The 13,271-nt window shown below is 43.3% G+C and overlaps 1 protein-coding gene across 1 annotated transcript in view; it reads left to right on the top strand.

The window, feature by feature from the left end:
* RDX (radixin) overlaps positions 1 to 13,271 on the top strand; it is a 1,792,353-nt gene that overhangs the window by 874,962 nt on the left and 904,120 nt on the right. The window contains 1 exon segment of the mRNA XM_044072720.1: positions 10,362 to 10,458. Within this exon segment, the coding sequence (XP_043928655.1) occupies positions 10,362 to 10,458 (97 nt within the window).

Raw genomic sequence — 13,271 nt, 5'->3', positions numbered from 1 at the left:
TGAACACAACTTCCCAGATGGCATTCCTCACTTCAGAAAAGCAGGTTTATTTGACTGACTACTTCAAACTACTGGCCACCCAAACCCAGCTATCTGCAAGGAAGAATTCTGCAAGCACTAGGGTTCATGGCCTCATGCATCCTCCTAATTCCATATGCAAGACTGCATATGAGGAAACTTCAGTGGTACTTAAAAAGTGTCTGGTGTCAACATTCCCAGGACCTGGAAACAGTGATTCCTATCATTCCTTGCCTAAGGACAGAGTTCCTTTGGTGGGCAGAGGCTTGCAACCACAACAAGGGACTCTTTCACTCAACCCCCCCCCCCCCGCCACCCAAGCCCTGACAACAGATGCGTCAGACTATGCATGGGGGGCTCACATGTCAGGCAAATGCATTCATGGCAGATGGAGCCCAAAGCAAATCCACCTGCATTTCAATCAGAAAGAAATGTTAGCTGTACAGAATGCACTGACAGCCTTCAAATACCTTATCCTTCCAGGATAACTCTTGTTATGTGGTACATAAACAAGCAGGGGGGAACTAATTCCTACCCACTCTGCAGGTTAGCCATGACTCTGTGGAGCACAGCCTTGAGCAATCAAGTGCATCTGCAAACTCAATTCCTGCTAAGCAAACAAAATTCACTGGCAGACGACTTGAGCAGAAATCTAATGGACCCACACAAGTGGAAACTAGAACTCCACTCATTCAAATTTCTAACCCACAAGTGGGGGACATCAGAGGTGGACCTCTTTGCTTCCCCCAAAACCATCAATTGAGCAAATTTTGCACCAGAACTTCCCACAGCCAAGCATGGAAAGTGGATGCCCTATCCTTTACATGGGAAAACCTAACAATCTATGCCTTTCCCCTGTACCCCTCCTGTCCAAAGTACTACTCAAGATCAAACAGGACAGGCCAAGGATAATCCTTATTGCACTAGACTGGCCATGCCAGCACTGGTACCTACTCCTACGCAGTCCGGCAGCAGTGCCACCCTGGCACCTACATCAGACACCCCCCCCCCCCCTCTCTGCTGTCCCAGCAGGAGGGGCAAATCTTGCATCCTCAGCTGCAAACCCTGAACCTGGCAGCCTGACTTATTCCCTTAATACATCACCAGCAACCCTCAGCAAACAGGTGATGGATGTCATCCTTGAGGCCAGGAGGCCTAGTACTAGAAAATCTTATTCAGAAAAGTGGAAAAGATACTGTTCTTGGAGCCAGTCTCAAGGAAAGGACACAGCCATGCTCTCCTTACCTCAAATCCTAGATTATCTAGCAGAGCTGCTCCACAAAGGCCTGTCCTTCTCATCAATTAAGATTCATGCCTCTGCCATCTCGTTTATTACAATACTGAGCCACCCCTCTTCTCTCACCCTCTGATCAAACAGTTCCTGAAAAGTTATAACAATTTAAGACCCCGAAGGAGAGCTCCCACTCCTGCCTGGGACCTTAACTTTGTATTGCAGAAGCTCATGCTTCCCCCTTTTGAGCCTGCTGCTACAGCAGAGTTAAAATTCCTCTTCTGAAAAAAACAGCCTTACTTCTAGCCATCACTTCAGCAAGAAGAGTGTCTGAGTTACAGGGCCTTATGGCTGTGGAACCCTTCATTATCTTCCATGCGGACAGGGTTTCCCTCATGACTAACCCATCATTTATGCCCAAGGTGGTATCTAGTGTGGCTGTAAACCAATCCATCCATTTACCAACCTTTTTTTTCCTAATCCTCAGAATAAAGGGGAAAGGATCCTATACTCCTTGGACATGCACAGGCAGCTCAGGTTCTACCTTGACAAGTCTAAACCTTTCAGAAAATCTGACCAACTGCTAGTCAGCTTTGCTACAGGGGCAGAGGGCAAGGCCATTTCAAAGCAAACCATTTCCAAATGGGTTGCACACTTCATCCATTTCTGCTACAAGCACCATGGAAAACCTACCCCTCAGGGGATCAGAACTCATTCCACTAGAGCTACTTCAACCTCTACAGCATTTCTCAGGGGAGTCCCTACCAGAGACATCCTGGAAGCTGCAATCTGGAGTTCTGTACACACCTTCACAAAGCATTACCACTTACCTATCTTTTCAAAATCCAAAGCTGGATTTGCCACAGCTGTCTTACAAGGCCTGCTAGCCAGCCCTAATACTTATTGACTGCCTCCACCCTTCCTCAGCTTTGGGAATCAACCCAAGTGTGATGACTGCAACAGTAAAACATGAAGAACATAGTACGGTTGTGTACACTTACCATAAATGTAGACGTTCAAGTGTACTCACTGTTGCAGTCCTGGTTACCCTTCATCCAGCCACATGACTTTCTACACTTTTTACCGATCCTCTTTTTTGGCCATATCTTATGACAAGGGTATTTACTTTTTACTGGAGGTGGTCCACACCATGTAATTGCTTCCTATTGTGGGGGATCCTGACATCTGGGGCAAGAAAAACTAATGTAATGGTGTCGGCTGCATGTTTTTTACCCCCTGACGACCTGACGTCATGGAAGAAGCAACAGCATTTTTGTGTCTTTCGGCTTTTCCCGGTTAGGGGTCGCCACAGCGGAACTCCGGTCCACTAATGATTGGCAGTTGATTTTTACGTACCAGCTTGCCAGGCCTGACGCACAACCTTCAACGAAGGTACACCCATTCATGCATGTCTCCACGCAGAAGACGCTCTAGCTGAGAATCGAACCGGACAACATCTTACTGTGAGGCGACAACGCTATCACAGCACCACCACCGCGGGTCTGACGCAGAAATCCCAAGACTCTGGTATTCAGGCCAATTGAGGGCAACCTGCAGGCAGATAACCCAAGTGTGATGACTGCAACAGTGAATACACTCAAACATCTACATTCATGGTAAGTGTACACAACTGTACTTTTGCCCTACTCCCCTTTCCCTTAAAGACAGGTTTAATATGCACATGTCTTCAATCTTAAGGAATTCCCCCATATTTATATGACCTTGTAAATCGATACAGTGGTATCGGCCTTCTTTTAATTTCTCAAAGTCTTTTGGGTTTCTAATACCATGAATGGGAATGGACCCCATTTCTAAGTCGAAGTACGGTTAAGGTTCATGATATTAGTATTGTTTCAATCTTTGATGTCAGCCAGAAGTGCTTTTCGCAGCACCTGCAGTGTGCCCTAATGATTCCTCCTGCAATTCTTACGGAGTTACATGTATTGGTAACATATGGTACTGTAAGTTCTTGCTGAAGTTTTTTCAGGTCATTATTAGTAATTTCATCTCCTCCCTGTGCTTTGTTTGGATCCAGTTTTCGCAGTTATTTCAATATAATCTAATTTGTTTCCAGTGCCTGAGGTTACCTGGATGTCACTAGGATGACTTCACCCTTTTTGTGGAGCCAAAAATATGCTGCAGTGGGATGGACTTCCTCTGCTGTTGTGGGATTGTGGAGTTAATATTCGCAGCTATGGTATATGGGAGGGTTGCAGGAGGGCTTGCTGTTGCAGAAACATGACTTTTATTAAGCTTTGTAATTGCAATAAAGATATATTTTCACATTTAAAAATGCAGTTTCAGTCATTTCAGTTTGTTAGGTAAGCTGCCAGTGTAAAGGGCTTTGATTTGTTGACATAAACATGGTGAGGTCGCTGGGTGGTGGGGAGGTGCAGAATTTGTTTGCATTTTGTGTAAAGTTCACCATTTCTGTTGACTCTCTATTTTTAATATATTTGCTTGTACATTGGTAATATGTACATTTTTAATTCTGTCTGCCTGAACTTTAGTGGTTGAGGGAGGAATGCAATAGGAACCTTCCTCAGTCTTAGACGTGCCTCCTATGAGCTGGGTAGCAAGTAGCTGTGCCGTAGGGCCTGGGCTCAGGTTCCTTTTTCATTATTCAAACAGCTTTGCCACCTTGAGGCACGGGGTGGCTTGAGGTTACTGAGAAGTCTTTTACTCGTTATTTTCACTTGAAATGGTTCAATTCCCTGAGCTACACTACTGAGTTGATTGTAAATGTTTTTAATGTTTTCAGTATCTTTGTGCGTGGGCTTTTTTATGAGCTTATTTGCAGTTTTTATTTTTCAGGCACATGCTGGAGAGTAGACCTGAGGTTAAGCTCTTGCTGGTCAAGCACTCTCTTCAGGAGCATTTCTGTGTCAGTCTCTGAAAACCCTTTTTCCTTCATTGAAGTTGGATTTTATGCTCTTGGGCATGCAGGTTCACCGTTTTTCAGAAATCCTTCTTCAGATTCTCTTCTGGAAGAAATGCCTTTCTCTGATATAATAGTAAGAATGAAGAACTTATTTTACTGGGAACAAAGGGAAGCATTTGACAACAAAAGTGATGTGATCTTTCACAGGTAAAAACCCATAAAGCATGGGCTATTCCTCATGTCACTAGGTCATTAGAAGATGCCTTTAATGCTGTCAGTGCTTCTCCTGACAGGCACTTGCTTCTTTGAAACCAGATAAACTTTACAAGGTACCTTTCTCTTAAAAATTCCTTTTCCGTAATTCTGTAGCTGACCGATCTGTTACGTCCTTTAGAAAGAGCTCTGAATCTAAGCATCCATAGTACATCTAATCTTATACCCTCAGAAAAAGCTGGTAAAACACATTTTCCACCCTAGCTTTTAGAACTATAAATTGTCAAGCACACATTTTTAAAAAAAATTTTTGGCATCATTTGCTGATATCAGTAAGTCTATCGTAGAGCTACCTATTTCAGATATTAAGTTCTCTGTACTTTTTATGCTTTCCCTCATCACACAAGTTACAAAGCATTCTTTGAGATACTGTTAGGATACTTAAAATGCAGTATCTGGAGCTGACGTAATTGTCAGTGATGCACAGGTGTGCATAGCTAAGATCCCAAAATCTACTCAAGATTGTTAAATTTGAAATTCTTAATGCTCCCCCTGATGTCATCTGCTGTAGCTTTTTAGAGATTTGATTAAAGGGGGCATCTGATCCATGGGGCAAAGCAAATCCTTTGATCTCCTATACTAAAATATAGCCAGAAGGTAAATATTTATGTAGAATTTAACTGGTGTACAGCAGTGATCCCACCCCATTGGACTTATTTCAGTTTCAGCCCAGGGTAGCACAATAGACACTTGACATGATAAACAGAATGAGTGACAAACTGGAATATATGTATACATTGTGCACTATGTGAATATCTGAGTCTACTTGAGGGTATAAAGGAAAAAAATTACATTACATACAGAGTGACTGACAAAACACAATATATACATGCATTATATACAGAGGAAGTCTGAGATGGCATGCTGAAAGAATCACAATGAATAGTCTAGTCAGGTCAATGTATATAGAGGGAAGAAGTGTAGGAAGAGGTTGCATTATATGATCAAGATATAGCATTGTGCTTTTATTTCTAACTGGAAAATGGGGCAAGATGAGTAAAGAAAAGGAGGGAGAAATTTTCAAAGTTTGTGACCAAGAACTGAGAAAGCAGGGTGTACAATGAAGGCTAGTTTTGGGGTTTAGAGGAGAAGACTTGAGTGTTTAAGATATCTAAAATTGTATGTTGGTGCATCTCTGCAAAGTCTGGAGGCTAGCAGGGGGAAGGACTCGTTCATACATTTAAGTAGTTGACAGACGAGTAGAAATTACCCATCCAGACATGGGCCACTTTATAGGAAACCTTTTAACCAATCTCAGCAAAAGTTAGGAAAGCAACAGTTTAAAAAGCAATGGCAGAGCAGCTCTAAGAAAAAAAAGGAGAGGCACCACAGTCCTGATCTCAGGCCAAGAAAAATGACAGATTTTTCCTCCTTCGCCCTGGCAACTATCTAAACTTTTCAAAAAATCATTCTTCTTATCTTACTCTGTGAAGCCAGTTTGCAACAGATTCTTGGGTATTAGAAATAATTTAGAATGGGTACAGGTGAAAATAGGATTCCTTCCCTTCAATCCCTGGACTTGCTCCTCATCCTCAAAATCAAACCCAGCTCTTTCCTATCCCAAGGTGTGATATAAATTGTACCAGTGAATCAAAAAAGAATGGGAGTCAATTCAGGAATATTTCTAGTGCGCAAAAAGAAAGTACCTGGAGGCCTGTTCTAAACTTGTTCATATCAAGTTTTCATTCTAAATGCTCAACCTGCAGTCCCTTTTCCCCACGATTCCTCCTGTAAGTTTCAGGTGTGAAAACATGAGTGTACTGGAGGGGGATAATAATATTACTAGAGATGCAGTGTTGTCATTGGTGATAAGGAGGTGTGCTTACTTTTTTTTATGCGCTTAAAAATGAGATTTTGGATTTTCCACTTGTCTGATTGTGTTTGATACATTAGCTAAATCAGATCAATACTGGGATGGCAGAGGAAAACTCATATAAGAAATGTCAAAATCTTTCATATTCCCAAATTTTCCTCCTATAAGCAAGATAATTTTCATCAGCCATCTAAACAGAACTCCTAGCCGAACAAAAACAAAGGCATTAAAAGAAAACTACAGGATGAGAACCTGTCAGGCCTAAGAACAAGGCTTCCTTTCCCAAAAAGGATAATCCCCCTTCCAACTTGTGACTTTGCCAGTGTACTGCAACCATCTTTCTCAAGCCCTCCTCCTGGTGCCATGTCTCCAAAGTTAGCTGTCAACAAGACAGCCTAGCTCTCCGTGGCCCTGACCGATGGGTGCTCAACATTGTTGGCAGGAGTTACAGATGGCAGTGAAAAAGACATGCACCCATATTCAAAGGGGTTCCTTCTTATTCACTGGACCAGACTTTATTATTCCTGCCTGTTCCCTGGCAGATGTTGGACTCTGATGTCATAGAATGCGAAGTCCCCAAAAATGTCCAGAGACCAGTGTTTGACCTTTCCTTTCTGAATAAATTTGTCATGGTCCCCAAGTTCATAGTACTCATTCTGCAGACAAGTGCGTCCATTGTTACCAGACCAGTGCTTCTTGGTGACCCTGAACTTGAAGGATTCATGTCATCATATCCCCCTGGTTATTCTTTCTGGAGATTTCTCAGACTTGTAGTGCCTGGTTCACACTGTCAGTGTGCTGTATTGCCCTTTGAGCTATCCACTGAACCTTGAGTATTTACCAAATGTCTTGGTTCAGTAGTGGCCCAGTGTCGGACTTTTTCCTCACTTGGATGACTTGCTGATCTGTGCAGAATCTGCATCCAGGTGTTTGGATTCACTGGAGAAGGTCTCTGCCTTACTCTTCCAGCTAAAGTTCTAGTTGAACCAACAGAAGTTAAGTGTGACACCCTTGTAAAGACTAATCTATCTGAGGTGCCAAATAGACTCCCACAAGAGAATGTCCTTTCTTCCACCTCAACAAGAGAATTCCTAAAGATTCTTGGACAGATGGCTTCCATGATGCCACTGGCCTATCTTCACACGAGAAAAATTCAGTGGTATGTCTGAAATTGTTGGATAAGCACCTTCATTCACTGGGATCTCGGATACCAGTGCTGCCTTTCATCTCGAGAAAGTTACAGTAGTGGAAAGATCAGTTGGGTATCAGTCCAGGACTTCCTTTCTCCCCTTTGGTATTAGTGCAGTCTGTCCTGACAGATTTTCTGACGTAGCCTGAGAAGCTGCGTCAGTAGGGGTGTAAATGCAAGCCATTTGTGACCCAAAGGCCTTTGGAAATAAATAAATGTCAAGAAAATGTTTGCTGTGATTCACTCTTGAAAATCCTTCACCACCTATGAACCCCAGGTCCTCTTCTGGTGGTTACGGGCAACACAACAGTAATGTGGTACCTCAACAAACAAGGGGGGGACAAGGTCAAATCCTCTGTGCTGGTTGGCAGTAATGGCTTTGGAGCTGGCTTTACAGCATTCTGACTGTTCGGAACAGCTGTCATACATCCTGTCAAGGCAGAACATTGTGGCAGACTAAGCAGATTATGGGCAGACCAAAACAAGTGGTAGCTGAAGTCAGTGGTGTTCCAGAATCTAATGCGAGTCATGCCTTAAATAGATCTGTTTGCTTCCTTTCAGAACAGGTAATTGGAGAAATTTCTCTGAGACAGAAATACTCCTGTACGTGTTTCCACCATTTGCATTGATTTTACAAGATACTTCTGAGGGTTCCAAAGAAATGCCCACGATCATTGTTGTGACCCCCTATTGGCCGAGGCAGTCTTGGTTCTTTCTCTTAATGGTATTGGCCAAGAGTAATTCAGACGTCCTCATACAGTTTCAGGGGCAACTGGTGCAACCCATTTTGAAGAAACTTCAACTGACAGCCTGGATAATTCGTTCTTGTCTCTGTCTAGGCACTTCATGAGGATGTGCAGCAGGTGTTAAAGGAGGCCATAACACCTCTTAATAGAATATCTTATGTTTATAACTGGATTAGGTTTTCTAAGTGGTGCCTAAACAGAGGGTCCAATGAGGTTAATATCCCTGTGGTCTTCATGTGAGCTACTTCAGAATGGCTTATCATATGTGTCCGTCAAGGTGCATTGAGTTGCCATCTCTGCTTATCTGCCGATGGATCACACTTTTTCTTCTGTTGTGGTAAAACAGTTCATAAAAGGAGTTTTGCATGAGACCCCCTCACAAGAAAATTCTCCCTCTGTGGGTTCTCAACTATGTTCCTGAAAAATTCATCATACCACCTTTCAAACAAGCAGCTCAGGCTGATATCAAGATCTTAATGTGGAAAACTGTTTTGCTTATTCCTCTGACATCCGCAAGGCTAGTTTCTGAGCTGCAAGCTCTCGTGGTGGGACAACTGTACCGGAGTTTCCAGAGGGATAAGGTTGTGTTATGCACTGATCCTTCTATTTTACTGAAAGTGGTCCCAGAATTCACTCTGTCAGCCTATTAATCTCACTGTGTTCCTTCCAGCACCTAAGAATGAGGGTGAGAGGATACCTCATACCTTGGTTGTGCATCAGCTGAGCGTGTATTATCTTAATAGAGTGAAATCCTTTATGAAGGCAGAACGGCTTTTTACTTTTTTCTCAAGAGCAAAGAACGGTTAAACTTTCTCTAAGCAAACTATTGCACCTTGATTGTCCTCTAGTATGGTTTTTTGTTACACCCATCATGGTGAGGCAAGTCCAGGCAAGGAAAATGCACATTCCATGAGGGCTTTTATCTCTTCACTGTCGTATTGGAAAGGGGTGGACTGTAGAAGTATTCTAGAGACAGAAGCTTAGTCCTCTGTCCATGCCTTTACAAAGCATTACAAGCTGGATGTCTTTTCCAAATCCAGAGCAGGCTTCATGAGGACTGTTTTCCAAGGGCTCCTGGACCTTTATCCTTCCTTCGGGGTTGGGCAAGCTTTGGGAATCTATCCATATGCCAGTGTGGCAATGTGTTTGTTGAACATAGTACAGTTGTGCAAGTCTTACTTAGCTGTAACAGTATATGTTCCTGGAAGACATTTCTTACTGAAGTACCATCCCCCCTCTTTGTTGGATGTATATACTTGGTGTTTGGAGTTGCTGCTGTGTTTTGCTCAGCAGCCTTAATATTTTGTGTGTGTGGGGTGGTGGGGTAGATTTGGAAAAGTGTGTGTTCACAGAGCTTGGACTTCTGTTTTTGTTGTACCGTAGAAAACTGAATGGTCCTGTCTGTGGATTTGAAGGGCATTCCTGGTCCTGCCAGGTAATTGGTCCTTCACACACACAGATGGGCAGTAGGAGAAGTTCTGAGCTTTGATAGACTGCCAGAGGAAGGATAGTAGGGCACTACAAAACATATCCCAGTAAGGCAGTGCATTCCATTAACATCTACTGGTAAAAGTAGGACTTGTGCAACTGTATTTTCCTGAACATGGTAACTTCTGGAAAAATGGCAAATTCTGATTGGAGTTAAAGGTATTCTCCTGTAGAACCTGTCAGAGAGGACTCTTAATAGATCAGCTGATATGGCTGTTTGTACATTGGGTTGCTGAATGTTGGGATATTAACTGTTTTTATTGCAGTTTTACTTTTTGGATGTTTTATCACTTAAGGATCAAATACATCCATGTGTTTTTTTGAAACATCTGTGGATGAGTCTCTCTGTATGTCTAGCCTGAAGGGCAAGTCCCTCATTGTAACAGCTGAAGATAACTTGACCCTGCATCGTCTTTGCATTGTTTGTTGAGATAGATATGGTGCGGCACAGTAGAAGGCAGTTAAAGCATATGGTGCTTGCTTGGGTACTGCTAGGAAATTTCTCTCTGACTTAATGGACTGATTTGGGCATGAATGCCCTTTTGGTCTGTTAAAATGCCGATTTATATCTGTTGAAGATCTGCTGTTAATCTGGGTAGTCAGTCAACTGTAATTTTTTTAACTCAAAAACTGTTTCAGATCTGCATTAATATGCAGTGTGTATTCTTTTTGTTGCTGCTGCTGTTTCATTAAGTCCATTAAGCCTTTTTCCTTTTCTACAGGTTGACTCCCAAGATTGGTTTCCCATGGAGTGAAATCAGAAATATTTCCTTCAATGACAAAAAATTTGTCATAAAGCCTATTGACAAAAAGTCTCCTGTAAGTAATCTTTGTGTTGCAGACTACTACTGCCAAACTATAGTAAGATTGTAATGCATCATTACTTTCCTAAATACTCATCCATGTTTTACAAGGGAAAATGTTTTACATTAGCCTGCATAAGTGTGTACATCTGTATATATCCTAAGAGTCAGTGCAGTATAGATTTTTCTCTGCACTTAGTATGAAGGGAGTACAGAGTTAAATATTACAGCCAGGTACAAGTATTGCTTTGGGTATTTACAAACCTGAAAAGTTATTACAGCTGTTGGAGCTGCATATGGGTATTTAAACAGTAGTAATCAGTGTTCATGGGTCTTCTGCCATGGAAGACCTGACATGCGACTCAACTTCCTGACCCAAGCACTGTTCCCCCTCCAGGCAAGGCACCTTCCTGGGGATGTCAGCATGTTTCCTGGGTAAAGCTGGCATCTGCCTTTGCCACCTCTTCTTTCTTGCCACAGTTTGTGTTATGTAAACTGTTTACTAGCAATTGCATTCCAGTGGATTCAGCCTGCATTACATTTGTGCACATGCAGATGCCCCATTATGGGAAATGTTTTTGTATTCTCCTTTTGCTTGTAGAATATCGTGTTGTATCTTTTTTTTTGTGAGGAAGGTTGGATGACCATTTAATATTCAGCAGCAGATCAGTCTGAAAATAGAAAACAAGTTTACTTGTAGTTAAGTCCATTTGTGAGGATTTCCATAGTCTTTGTGTGTGTTTTGTTTAGGCATGGAGAATCATGTCGAGAATTCTGTTTACGTGGGCTCTAGCTCTAACATATTGAGAAAAAAATTATCATTTCCCTTGAAACTGCCAAGATAAGAAAAAGCTTGAGTCCTTGACTTGCACCTCTGTCCTGGCATTGTGTACCACATCCCCTGCCTTAGACATCCCTCAAAGAAATTCATGGAGAAGCAACCAAGGACTGCAGGGACAATAGCAATGCATCTAAGGCAGCTGATGTCTGTGCTTGGCTCAAGGGTACCGGTCCAGTTAGGTGCTTTAACAGCCCCCAAGTCATGTACCCAAGGGTGAAGTCCGTTTGGAGGCCACCATGGCTCTAAGGAGGCACATCCTATTATGCTGTAGGGCCTTGTATGGAAGTCTGGCAAGATGCCACTTCATAGATACCTTATTACAGTGCTAGATCTATCATTTCAGAAGAGGAGTTCTGTTACCCCATGATTTTAGTTAAGTGGAACATCCCTGAAGGGAAGGTACAAGTCTGGAACATCTGCCTGCACGTCCAGACACTGAAGGTCCCTCCCACCCCCATTCCGAGGACTCCTCCAAAGGTCCAAGCAAAGAGCACCTGCCCAACTAAACATTCTGCATTGTAACTGATAAGCCGTCATTTCCCAATCCAGGCATTTTTGAAAGAACGGATTTCCTTGGCTGAAGGGGTTCCATAGTTTTTGCTGAACTTGTAGCCAGCGGTGGATCAGCCATGAGTGTTTGTAACCCCCTCTACTAAAAGAGAGTGAACCATTTGCTGAAAGGGATTTTGACTCTTCAGACAGTGATGATGAATAATTAGATTATGCTCCCAGAAGTCTTCTCCCTTGGAATTTGATAGTGACACCGATGGATGCTCTTAATGAATTTGGAAATTTGAAGGTGGCTTTTTGTATGCTAAAGTACGTCTTTGGGGTAGCACACTAAAGAGGTATCTGATGCCTAGAAATGTTACTTTGATAGGTTCATAGGTTGGTACTAGGCTATCGGCCCTAGGGCCTATGCAAGCCTAGCCATAACAATTCCCTGGATATTACTTCCCACAATATTTACTTCTCCAGGCCCCTGTCTAGCAGGGTGACTGATATAATCCCCAGGTGAATTTCCCATCTCCCATCCAATCATCAGGGTTCCCTTTGAAGAGGGCCAAAGAGGCGCTCTGCTTGATATGTATGGGCAGTCTATTCCAGAGTATGGGGAGTCTCTGGGTCAGGAACCTATCCCTAAAGCATGTTTTGTTCATTGTGATGACAAGGTTTAGATCCCTGGAGTGTGTGGCTCTGAGGGATTGGGAATGTTCGTGTTACCCTGCTGCAGTCATCACACTTGGGTTTTCCTGCCATCAGGTGGTCCCGCAGTCGGCACGAATTCCAAAGTCTTGGTCCGGCGTCTGTTGCTGTCGCTTTTTCCCTGACGTCAGTGGGTCAGGGGTATATAAGAGGCATCTGACGCCATTTTCTTCAGTCTTTCTTGCCGCCCGGTGCCCGAAGCAGAAGCAGTTCGCAAGTGCCGGTTGGCTGACACCTGAGATTTTCGAATCGAATTTCAGTCCGAAGTCTTCAAAGCCAAGTACCCCATTGGGGAACCTTTTCTTGCCTCAGTCCGATGTCAGAAAAAGTTAACAATTGCATTTCTTGTGGGAAGCAAATACCTCATAGGGACTTTCATTCTTATTGTATACCTTGCCTAGGCCCAGACCACGACGTCACTGGTTGTCGGTTTTGTGCTAGGTTCAATAAGGGAACTATAAAGCGACGCTTTGATTTCGCACGACACTACTTCGGTAGGAAATTTAATTACGCTATGCCGTCGGAGCAACCGACTACCGGCGTGCATAAAAAACGCAAAGATAAAGACAGGCAGCCTAGATGCAAGCCAGACTCCGAGGCCTCGGCTGGGCTGGTCGCCAGTTCTCTGGTTTTCAGTGAGGCGCCTACGCAGCCCCTGGCGACCGCAGAATTGGAACCCCAGACCGCTTCGGATTCTCAAGCAGAGAGTTCTAGGCTGACGCAGCCATTTTCTTTAGGCCCTACCGACAACATTGCAGAAGGAGAAGCCGGTGCTCTGGAAA

This window comes from Protopterus annectens, chromosome 5.part0 (genome assembly GCF_019279795.1).
Source record: "Protopterus annectens isolate FY-2018-M chromosome 5.part0, PAN1.0, whole genome shotgun sequence".
Classification (NCBI taxonomy): Eukaryota; Metazoa; Chordata; order Ceratodontiformes; family Protopteridae; genus Protopterus; species Protopterus annectens.
Note: the sequence above shows the minus strand (reverse complement) of the source record. Positions and strands in the feature narration are given on the sequence as shown.